This window comes from Anoplopoma fimbria, chromosome 21 (genome assembly GCF_027596085.1).
Source record: "Anoplopoma fimbria isolate UVic2021 breed Golden Eagle Sablefish chromosome 21, Afim_UVic_2022, whole genome shotgun sequence".
Classification (NCBI taxonomy): Eukaryota; Metazoa; Chordata; class Actinopteri; order Perciformes; family Anoplopomatidae; genus Anoplopoma; species Anoplopoma fimbria.
The window spans coordinates 8,043,012-8,055,525 of NC_072469.1; the positions used below are offsets into that span (position 1 = coordinate 8,043,012).

At 43.9% G+C, this 12,514-nt stretch overlaps 1 protein-coding gene across 1 annotated transcript; it reads left to right on the top strand.

Moving 5' to 3' along the window:
• The first annotated feature begins 1,795 nt into the window (after window positions 1-1,795).
• Window positions 1,796-9,440, top strand: shha (sonic hedgehog signaling molecule a). The gene is made up of 3 exons (XM_054623190.1): window positions 1,796-2,116; window positions 6,376-6,637; window positions 8,722-9,440. The coding sequence occupies exons 1-3, from the start codon at window positions 1,817-1,819 to the stop codon at window positions 9,438-9,440; spliced, it is 1,281 nt and encodes a 426-aa protein (XP_054479165.1). The 5' UTR covers window positions 1,796-1,816.
• The last annotated feature ends 3,074 nt before the right edge of the window (window positions 9,441-12,514 follow it).

A 12,514-nucleotide genomic window follows, 5' to 3' on the forward strand; every position in this document is an offset into this window, starting at 1 on the left:
CACTGGTGTTGTATGTGTGATAGTACCATGCTGTTTTTAATCAACAACACTAAACTATTTCCTAATTAGCTATAATCACATGGATATAACAGAAATGTGTGTTTTGGGCTGAAAACAACAAGGGAAGGTTGGTGATTGAAATCAAATCTAATAAGGGTTTGAGAATTAATTACCAAAGTGCTGGGAGTCACTGCTTACCCAGAGTGCATGAATCCCCCTCTCCTCCCCTTCTCCTTTAAAGGAGTCAGGAGGAAGTTACAGTTAGGTGCAAACATAAATGTCTGCCACAAGTATTGCCAGTAAATACAGTGGGTACCATGTTAATCTGTCAATGGAGTGGATTTTAGAAGGAAGACGTTGTTTAGGATAAACATGTCTGTGATCCTTGCAGAGCATTGTTGGAGCTAAATAGATTGGTTCCAATGAGGATTGGCTTTAGATGAGTCAGTCAGGCCGGAATACACTCTCTGAAGTCTGATCTATTGAAGCCTGCTGTAAGTCTGTCCCGTTTCTCATTCTTGCGCTGTCTACTATGTGTTATGAGTCAGAAATGTGTCAATTTTATGAATGAATCGGAGGGAAAAAAATCCTTTAAAGAATAAAATTGCTTTGACGAGTAAAGGGCGCACTGATAAGAGTGCAGGTCTATTTCCAAGTTGTACTGAAACTCTAAAGAATTGAGAAGTGTCAAATGAAAACTGTAAATCCAGTGGTTTTGCTCAGATTTCTTCAGTCTTCATTAACCTAAATGGTATGAAAACGCATCGAGAGCCATTTCCGTGCGCATGTTCACGTTGAGTTAAAAGGGAGAAACTGCTCCTCCAGATCTGATGATCTGTACAGTAAGTAAACTCATGCATTGTGTTTATTCATATGTGTGTGTGTGTGTGTGTGTGTGTGTGTGTGTGTGTGTGTGTGTGTGTGTGTGTGTGTGTGTGTGTGTGTGTGTGTGTGTGTGTGTGTGTGTGTGTGTGGAGGATAACGAGGTCACAGCAGTTCTGTTCTCCTGCGCAGAAAGTTATCCCAGACTGCGGCTCAATCAGCGCACACGCAAAACTGAAATCACTTCACCCAAACGAGCCTGCTTCAGCCGCGAGCCCGGCACCGGGAGCGCGCTCCTGTCTGTCCTGTGAAATCAAGGGAAATGGAAGGGTGAAGAAAAAGAAAAAAAAAAGAAAAAAAGAAAAGAAAGAGGGTTTATAATTGATGTTTTCCCATGGAGCAGCCCCTCCTCCCCGCAACACAGGCTCACCCTCAGGTGGAAGAAATCTTTTTTTTTTTTTTTTTTTTTTTTTTTTTTTTTTTTTTTTTTTTTTTGTGTGTGGGATAACATCAGGAGGGTTTGTCTAGGCGAGCCAATCAAATCCCTCCTCTGCAATAGATCGGTGCTATAATACAAAGCAGTAAAAAGCGGTCGCCTCACACAAGCGGCTGCAGCTCGAGCAGAGAGAGAGAGAGAGAGAGAGAGAGAGAGAGAGAGATCTCGTGGCTTTTTAATTCCTCCACTACTTTTTTTTTTTTTTTTTTTTTTTTAAAACCCTCCTTCCGATGTGCCCCGTTATTACCATTCGTCCGAGGCGTTCATTTCCGCACCTGCCACAGTAGAGACCGGGCGTACAGGGCGAAGTAGAGGAGGAGACAAGGACATAGCGAGGAGCCGGGGAGAGGCAGACGCAGAGGAGAGAGAGAGAGAGAGAGAGAGAGAGAGAGAGAGAGAGAGATAGCAGAGGCGACTCGTTTTGAGATCTTATTATAAAGAAAAAAAAAAAAAAAAAAAAGAGGACACACACAGGAGAGAAAAAAAAAAAGAAAAACCATGCTGCTCTGGACCAGAATCGTATTGGTCGCTCTCATCTGCTTGTCCTTGGTGTCCTCCGGGATGGGATGCGGGCCGGGCAGGGGCTACGGCAGGAGAAGACACCCGAAGAAGCTGACACCTCTGGCGTACAAGCAGTTCATCCCCAACGTGGCGGAGAAGACCCTCGGGGCAAGCGGTAGATACGAAGGCAAGATCACCAGAAACTCCGAGCGATTTAAAGAGCTGACTCCCAATTATAACACAGACATCATATTCAAGGATGAGGAGAACACCGGTGCCGACAGGCTGATGACTCAGGTAAGGAGACAGAACCTTTTCTCTTTTTTCTCTCTCTCTCTCTCTCTCTCTCTTCCTCTCTATATGTAGTGGCCGTCTCCTAAGCAGCACCATCACTGCGCACTGCAACAACCTCCCTGTCAGACTGATTGCGCACCTTAAGTGAAGTCTGTTTTACCCGCTGCTGAACTCTTCACACCGAGCCTTTTTAACTTCACTGTTTTACAAAAAAAAAGAAAAAGAAAAAGAAAAAGCAGATGCGCTTTATGCAGCAGCAGCAGCAGCAGCAGCAGCAGCACGGGAGTTTGCACAAGGCTGCAGGGGCTGGAGACAGAAAAAAAAAAAGAAAAGCCAATGTAGCAATCCAGCTGGAGAAGTGATGTGCAGGCGGACAGTCAGGACACTCGGCCTTCATGATTGTGACAGTGTATTTAAAATATTTATGTGCCCCCCCTCTCCCCTCTCTCTCTCTCCCCCCTCTCCTCATATCTATATTTGTATCTCTGTGAGGCTCTCTATTTGTTGTTTCACATTACATTACATTTTGGTGGAGGGCATGTGTTGCCTATTTGCAGCTTAACATTGCAGCTTGTTTTTAAGCGCCTTTTTTTTCTTCCCCATTTCTTCCATTCCCCCGAATGAACGCAGCTAAGGGGATGCGCACCGCGCTTCACACAGCCGGGCTCATTCAGGCATGGCGTGGCTCATTCAGACATTTTTCTCGCACTGGCTGCTGTAATTCAGCCTTGTTACATGCATGATGTGCACCAGTGCGTGAGGACAGTGACATGGTGTCGTAGAGAGTGTTCTGATGGACACCACCAGTGTTGCGGTCAATTCTAGGAGCAAGGCGCGCAGGGGTGATGGTGCCTTCATGGCTTGGATGATGACATCTTTTTTTAATACTCTCATCCTAACGTAGGCAGTTAGTTACCAAAGCTCACAGCTCGTTCTGTGCAGAGAAGACCGGAGAGCTTTCTCTCCTGGCTGCAGGACGCCGCGGCTCTCCAGCGTGACTTTTAGCACTCAGATGCTGGTGAATTATTAAAAGCGCTTGGGTGATATCGGCTCAGTAATCATAAAATGCCGGTGGTGATGTCGGCGGCGGTGCTGCTGCTGCTGATGATGGTGGTGATGGTGATGGTGATGGTGCTGGTGGTGGTGATGAAGCCAGGCGCGCGCCGGAGTCCCTGAACCCGTGCCTCGCACCATGCATGAGCACGAGCTCCGATGAAATATTCACAGTGCGTGCGGTCTCGGCGTCCCCTCTCAGCCCCCCCCCCACATCTCCTCTGTGATACACCTATAGGTTCACACACACACACACACACACACACACACACACACACACACACACACACACACACACACACACACACACACACACACACACACACAGAGATCATGAAATTAGAAATTACAGGCGTGTGGGGATGTGATGCCCAAAGCTGGGGGGTTCAGGGACCCCCCTTTAGGATCCACGAGGAGGTTCGAGGGGCTCAAGAAAAAAAAAAGATGGATAATTATGATTTGCACTGTTATTTCATTCATTTGTGAGAATATTGAGTAACATGGATCTGAAAGGATTTCAATCTGAGTAAAACACCCCACCTGCTGTATGCACAGCTGTGTGTACAGGTCTGTATGGAACCATAACGAGGAGGGAGTCCCTCAGATAAGATGTGCTTATTTGGGGCGTCTGTGGCTGAAGTTTGTCTATTTAGGGGCCTCAGTGTAGCCTGTTTGGGAGCTGCTGTTTTACAGATTCATTTGAAAAAAAAAAAAAGGTCAGTATAGTTGTTGCTTCTGGTTCATAGTCAGCTTTCCACTCAGCATCCCAGCGTTTACAGAAAACACAACAACATGCTTTAAGTGTGACATATACTTGAAAGAGCTTTTTAGGCACCCCTCACTGGGCACTAAAACCACATTTGAACTTGTGACCTTTGGTCAGCGGGACGCCATAGTAAGTTAAAACAGGTGAAATTGTTCTTATCGTACATGACATTGTCAGGTCATCAAATTAGGTTATTTACATCCAAAAGAGAGGAGCTGAGCTGTTTGAAGGCTACTCTGCCAGTGGTTTAAGCATGATCACATGATAATATACGCTGTGCCAACGGGCTTTACGCATGAACCGAGTGGGTTCTTACGCACGGAGTTTTACGCATGAATATATTGGACTGTCCTTGTTATATTGCGTTTTGGAAAATAAATGTACTCGTACATCAAACAAGGCACGGGCGTGCTGTGGCTGCCTTATGTGTGTGCAACAAATCAATCCATCAATCCATCAATCCATCCACTTAGGTCCAGCCAAGACGATAATATTTACTTGAAGGAGCGCTTCGACAAGCACATACTCAAATAGGAAAGTTGCCAACAGAGGCTTTTAACAGACTTTTAGAGACGATGTTTCATAGATTGACAGGGGCCCGAGATGAACAGAAGCATCAATCCTACCATCTAATCCACAAATTATAGCTTCTTGTTCAGTCGTAAAATATTATGGTCCCAAAATAAGTGGAGATTTTCCTCTTGTGGAGAGGTGAGATTGCTCAATCTCTTAAATCCAACGTGTTTACAGTGGAGTTTGGTTTCTTGTAGCAGAGTGAGGATATCCACTATAATACTCGCTTTGCTCTGTTAAATCATGTCATCCACTCGGGCTAATGTTACTTTCCTCCACTATTGGATGTGTTTGCAGTGGAGCGCTGCTCGGGCTCTGCAGTCTCTCGGGGGGGGAGATGAGCTGGCGGCTTGTTTGCACTGACAGGTAGCTGATAAGTGTTTCCTCTAACCAAATCATTTGTGAAAAGATTAAGAGGGAGGCTGTGTTGAACAACTTTACCCCGAGCACAAAGCGCCGGTCCAGGGCGTCCTGCTGGGCTTCACGGTGGCTGAGCAGAATTTGGCTTGATTTGCGGCACACGACCTAATGAATTAATAAATAGGTTAAAGCTTTACGGCTCTTGACTCCGACAATCCCACTCAGAGTGTGGGAGGCTTTTTTTTTTTTTTTGGGGGGGGGGGGGGGGACGACACCGTTTTTTTGTTTTTTTTGGTATTCCTCACATTCTACAAGTGTGATATCCTCATAAAACATCCACTGATGATAAACGACTTTTTTTTGGGGAGGTCTGTGTGAACATTCTTGCTTTAGGACACGCAGGCTGTCCATAAAGGAAGAGAGGACAGTGTCTCTCACACACACACACACACACACACACACACACACACACACACACACACACACACACACACACACACAGACGCTTCTCTATACCATCTCCTGGATATTTCACAAGTCTGTCAGTCAGCAGCCAAAACACCTCGACTTAAGGAGGCATGTCACGTTTCTCAGACTTTGCAGGAGAGGGAGAATGAAAGTTTCCCTCCGCGGCTTGGGGCTGAAAAGACTCTTTGTGATGTTTTATTTGACATATTGGTTGAGCGTCGAGAATAGTTGTCTTGGAGAAGGCCAAGCATCTTCATTGAGCGCGCGGAAGAGGTTTTGGGGGGTGGTGGGGGGGGGGGCGACGATTTATTTACAAGAAAGAAAAAAAAAAAAAACACTCCAGATATGTGAAGGCAGCCAGATGCTCCTGAAGATCAACCTTCATATCATCTGCATATCAATTATTGATTTAAAGAAAACAGACAAGTTTGCCACCAAAAACAAAAAAGGGACTCGCTCATTGCATGGCCCTAATGCCAACTCATGAATTCATCATGTGTGGATGCATGTTGCCTTCAATGCAACACTTTTTGGTAAAGCAAAAAAAAAAAAAAAAAAAAAAAGGGGGGGGGGGATGCTGCTCGCACCTTTCCGAGACCAAAAGAGCCATATGTTATAGGCCAGTGAAGCGAATGCGGTGCCTTATCAATATTTCATCAGCAGCTTTCTTACCCGAGATGTGCCCTCTGACGCTGCAGCTGCTGCTCACACTGAGACATGTGAGCTCAGAGATGCAGTGCAGCCCCCCCCCCCCCCGGTGCTTCAGCCCTCAGCTGGGAGGAATCAGGTGTTACAGAGGCCTCGGTGACTTTAAATCAGTGTAATCGTTATCGCTGTGATGGGCAGCAGAGATACAGATATGTGTTGGGATATTGTGTATATTTTGAGGGGAGGTTACAAGAAAGACTTTGGTGGCAAATGCTGCTCCAGATTCAGACTCCCCCACTGCCTGGACATCTTATGTGTGCAGGTTTGGACACAACAGGTGACTAACAGGTCCTTTTTTCTTTCTTTCTTTCTTTCTTTCTTTTCCCTCTCTCAGAGATGTAAAGACAAGTTGAACTCTCTGGCCATCTCGGTGATGAACCAGTGGCCCGGGGTGAAGCTGCGGGTCACCGAGGGATGGGACGAGGACGGCCACCACTTCGAGGAGTCGCTCCACTACGAGGGCCGGGCCGTGGACATCACCACCTCGGACAGAGACAAGAGCAAATACGGTACTCTGTCCAGGCTGGCGGTGGAAGCCGGATTCGACTGGGTCTACTATGAATCCAAAGCCCACATCCACTGCTCTGTGAAAGCAGGTAAGGCTCGAGCAGATGAGAGGGGGAAAGACTCCTTGTTGTATATCACGCGCACTGTGCTGTATCACCAGGGCACGTGTCCACGTCAGGTGCGATGGTAATCTGGGAGAGCAGGTGCAGCTCTGGGAAGCTGCAGTCATGGCTTATCTTTTAGAAAACTTTCGTGCAGCATCAGAGTTCCTTCAGCTGCCAGCAAGCCAGCCAGATAAGACGCGATCAAGGTGACAAAAACAAAGTTGATGTCCAAAAAAACACACAATCAGCTGCAACATGCACATTCTCCAAGAAACAACGCGTAAAAGCAGACATGCATTACCATTTTGTTTTTCTCTCCCATATCTGTTGATTCGTTTGTAATCCAAAACTATAAATTCAAGATCATCAAGATAACCCAAATGATCATTGCTTAATGATTAATCAATCAAGAACGTGATTGTCTAATGAGGTAATTGGTGCGCAGAGAATAACCATTCGTTGTGACTATGAAACATAGTTCTATGAATGATGTATGGGCGGCGTTAGGAGCATTTGCCATGCAGCTTAGTTCTTGATCTTACATCGCCCCACTCTGTCTCATGGTGGGAACCACAGAAACTAACGAGGCTCCTCGGTGTGAGCTAGAAAAGAGAATCATTATGTTCACTTTCTTTTTTTTTTTTTTTTTTTTTGCACATCAGTGGAAGCCAAAACAAAATGCTGGACGGTGTGACGTTTTTAGGCTATAATTTGGATTTGCTCATCAAATGATAGACCTAAAAAATAAATAATAATCCTTGTTTGAGTTATTTTTCGTATTTCATTTGTCTAAGAGAAAGTTTGAGATCCAGTTTTTTCTAATTGAAGGACACTCCTGGTTTAAGTTCATTTTGGGTTGTTAACATAACCTCACAGGCCTCCACTAAGCCGAGGGACACCTATGGCGCCTAAAAACTAGTCCCTCACACTGATTGATGAACCGTGGCAGCTTTACTTTTTTTTTTTTTTTTTTTTTTTTTTTTTTTTAAACTCAGACTTTATTGATAAATCCCTTACTTATCATTCAACACACACATTTTGAGATCACAGTATGGGCCGGGCCGACGTGTCATTAGGGGTCATGTGACTTTACCAAAGGGATTTGGCCGAACAATGTTGAATTGGTTGGGCTAAATCTGGTTTTCAGTTGTCACCTTATTTCATGCTGGAGAATCTTAAAAGAAGATTAAAAAAAGCCCCCAAATTCTGAGTAGGGAAACACCCCCCCCACCCCACCACTTTTTTTTTTTTTTTTTTTTGGGATGTGTGCAGGACAGTGTGGTCCCACAGACTGGTATGTGAAGAGCTCAACCAAGGCCAAAATTATTGTCATCAAGCCTGACAACAAAGCAGCGAGAGGTGGTAGAGAGAGGGCACATTGATGTTGCACAACAGAAAGCATTTAAGAGTCCGGGCCCTTCATTTAAATTCAAATCTACAACTCGAGAGGCTTGGAAGAGTGGCTCCGCTGGGTAAATAGTAGTTGTGAGTCGCCTATTTGTGTGAATTGTCACATGGAGGTTTCTGCACCTGAGTAAATATGGGGACGAGGAGCTGGGAAAGGCCTAAGTGTTCTTTACCAGGAGTAGCTTGATCCACAAGCTGATTTAGAATAACAATGGCTGCTCTTTATTGGGTTTTTTAATTAAGAATAGATGAGCCAAGGCTTTCGGTTTTTTGTTTTTTTCTCTCGTCTCAGACAACGTGGGCCGAGCCAATACGCATTTGGCACGGAGGAGCAGACAGACATCATTATGCAAAATGCATATGGCCCACCATGATGTGTGTAGGCAGGAGAAATACAAATATGAGCAGAAAAAAAGGAGGGTTTTGTTGAATGGGCTTTTGAATGGCCGTTACGGCTGAAAGGCACCTGTGATTTATTACTTTTGAAGTTCTTAAAGTTCTATAAAAGCTTAAACTAATGCTGCTTTGGCACATTTAAAGTACTTTTGAAATAATTTTGCAGGAGGCCTACAACTGTTTTATCATAATGGAGGAACTTTATAACTATTTTCAGGTGGTTTTATTTTGTATTTTAACAAAAAAAAAAACTTTTATTCTAACAGAAAACTCGGTGGCAGCAAAGTCAGGCGGCTGCTTCCCGGGCTCCTCCACCGTCACCCTGCAGGATGGCACCAAGAAGGCGGTCAAACACCTCCGGACCGGCGACAGGGTCCTGGCAGCGGACCACGACGGGAACCCGATCTACACCGACTTCATCATGTTCATCGACCAAGACTCGACGACGAGGAGGCTCTTCTACGTGATCGAAACCGACTCGGGCCAGAAGATCACCCTCACCGCCGCGCACCTCCTCTTCGTCGGCCACAACACCACCACCACGGAGGAGGATGAGGAGGAGGAGGAAGAGGAGGATGAGGATGAGCAGATGTCGGCGGTCTTCGCCAGCAAAGTCCGATCCGGACAGAAGGTGTTCGTGTTCGATTCCGAGCGAAGTCGACTCGAGCCCGTGACCGTGAAACGGATTTACACGACCGAGCACGAGGGCTCCTTTGCGCCGGTGACCATGCAGGGGACCGTGGTGGTGGATCAGGTCCTCGCGTCCTGTTACGCAGTGATCGAAGACCACGACCTGGCTCACTGGGCCCTCGCGCCCGTCAGGCTCGCCCACTGGGTGTCATCGTTGCTTTTCAGTCCCCAGCCTCGAGCCAGTGCGCAGGACGACGGGGTGCACTGGTACTCCGAGATCCTTTATCGAGTAGGAACATGGCTCCTGGACAGCCACTCGATCCATCCACTGGGGATGTCAGTGTACTCAAGTTGAAACCTCCACTACAGGAGCAGAGTGAGACTTACATGTAAGGACACACGAACTATTCAGTAGATTTAAAAAAAAAGAAAATAATAATAATAATAAGAAAAAAAAAGAAAAAACGAACGAACAAACAGACAAGACAAAGGCCCCCAGCGGAGTTGGGATATTTATTTCAGTGACTTTTCCATGTGTCCCCCTTTCAAAGAATGAATGGAGCCTTAAAAAAGTTTCTCTTTGAATAATTTATTCTCATGTGAACTCGCTGCTGTCACACAAATGGATTCTGAGACGGTGTGAGCGGCAAATTGTGCATAATCTATTTTTGTATATCTCAAATGCAAAAAAAGAAAAAAGACAGAAAAAATGAAGAAAAAAATGAAAAAGATAAAAAAAATATCGCCAAGAGAAAGAAGAAGAAGACCATGTAGAAAGGAGCTAACGTTGACAGGTTGTAATGTTCATATGTGCATATATATATATATATATGTGTGTGCAACTGACTGTTATATTTTGGGGAGAACAAACTTCGCGGGGTTCCATAAATTATATTTTTATACACAGAATTGTAAATTAGATTTTGACAGATCGCTACCGAATCACATTTCGTTATTTGAAATAGTGTAAGATATGAGAATATATTTTAATTTAAATACAGTAGTTGGGAAAGTATTGGAAAATCTTGTACTGCTTGGTTTATTAAGAATTTTATTATTTTGGAAACTGTTCGTTTAAGTTGTCGGAGTGGGACAGATATTCTGCCTCGTGTCTGCATTCTCTGCTTTTCCTTTCTTTTTTTTTTTTTTTTTGTTGCGTTTCTATTTTTCTGTTTTCCTCTGAGAAAAATATTAAATGCAGATTCTGACAATTCAGTAACAGTTAAAGTAGTACTGAAACAGTTTCGTTAAATAAATTAATAAGTAACTCATGTAAATGTACTAAAAATGTATTTTTCTTTTCATATTTTGTAATAGGGAAATAGTTTTATAGAAATGACCTGCGGCAGATGCAAAGTTTGGATAGTCTATATATAGCCAGACCATACCAGTTAACTTTCATAACAGGGCGATGCGTCAAAAATGTCTAGAGTTTATTATTTATATGTTTATTACAAAATGAGATAAAGAAAATCTTCAAACTTGCAGTTGTTACATGTCTTTGTCTGAGTGAACTTCACAGTAAACACACAGAGGAACATTTGAGCGACATTATGAGGCATTTTCCGGCCAAATTAAAGTTGTAAATGAGTTGTTGGAACAGCTCATTGATAAACTAATTGTATTGCGAATTTCACTTTGATCCAGCTGTGTTTTAAAACGAACAAGGCGTTCATTTTGGGTGGGTTAGAATTAACACATGACTATTGTTTTACATGGTAATTGAATGAGCTTTTTCCTGGGAAAAGCCAACATACAATCCCCCCACCACCACCACCTCTGTTTGCCAGCTTTTTACAAAATGGAGAAAATATTGCGCTTTGAACTACCTTTTGCATGCTTGCGAAATGTTGAGAGCCCATGTCAGATTTAACGAGGTTTGCCCACCGCAAATAACTCCTAACTTGCAGACAAATTAAACAGAAGTGTGTTTGTTGGCCCTAAATGCGCCGCTCGGTGTCTGCTGCTTGAGGTCAGATTGCTCCATCAGTGACTGACAGTGACCGGTTCCCAGAGGAAGAAACGCACTCATTGTTTAAAATCACAGCTTAAGAAAAAAAACAAAAAAACAACATTTGTCAGTCTTAACAAATCGCTTTAATCCTCCAGTATTTTCACAGGGACTTCTAATGTGCATGTAGCACTTAATATTGAGGTTTAAGTCGTTATTTATGTCCTCTAGACGTGTTCAGTGGTATTAGAGGGAGCTTTCTAACATCGATTAAAGCATCGGTTTCTCTGGCGCTATAAAGTTGAACAAGGGCGACACCATGCGGTGAAATGCCTGTACTGCTGATTGGCAATGGAAATGCGGTGAGGTAATCCACAGTTTAAAGATGGTTTTATATGAAAATGTAATCAAATCACAGGCAGAAAGAAGCTGTAACTGCTATCATCTAGTTAGGTACTAAATAAATGTATTTGTGTGAAGTGATTTTCAAGGATCACATTTAATGAATGTACATTTGTACTGCAGTGCAAATTAATTACCAAAATATATGAAAATACAATATAATTCTGTGAAACTATTTTTTTTTTTTCTTCCAATCAAAAAAAAGGTGATAATCCTCCCCACCCAGACTTATCAAAGGTAAAAGGAGCCACTGAACCGGGAGTTTTCTGAACACTGTAGCAACACGAGCAGGAATTCCATTTCCTTCTCCCAGGTCGCCCACATTGTGTTTAGTTGTTGATACTGTGAGGTGGAAACTTTGAGGAGGGACAAAGCAGGCCCATCTCTGCCGGCGCTGTGACCTTGGGTCCCTGACAGATACAAAAGCGTCCACGCAGGGCGGCATTCCTCAGAGCAGGTAAACAGAGCCTCCTCTAATCCCTCTGGGGGCCCTCAGTCTGCTGGAGCTCAACAACGGCTTTTACAAATGTTGACATTTGCAAACATGAACAGTCTGGCATTCTGGAAAAACAAAACTGCTCGTTTCTAAGAGAGTTCTGGAAATGGCAGCGCTCCGTGGGCTTTTTTTCAGGCAACATTTTAGTCCTCTGAGGCAGCAAACCAGCAGAGTGCTCAGGACGTAGGAGGTAAGTTTGAAGGGGAAAATACTTTTACAAGGATCTGGTCCGAAACGTGGAAACACACCTTTACTATGGCCTCCTCCCTCACTGTCAATAAACGGAAACGGATGACTGAACTATTCCAGAGAGACACACTAGACTTAGAAAAATGATAGATGGGTGAACAAATAGCCAGACAATACAGTAGATAGACAGAATAAAGATGGATATTTCTTACACAAACATAACTATATTTTTCTTTTAACAAAATAAAGAGAAATAATCCATTTGATTTGAATCAATTTGTATTATTTCAGAGTCCTCATGACCCTCCCTGTTGGTGCTGTCTATTAAGACTTGTGTAGACCGTTTCATCATATCTCTTTAACTGCAGCACTGTTTTTTCACTTGCATTTA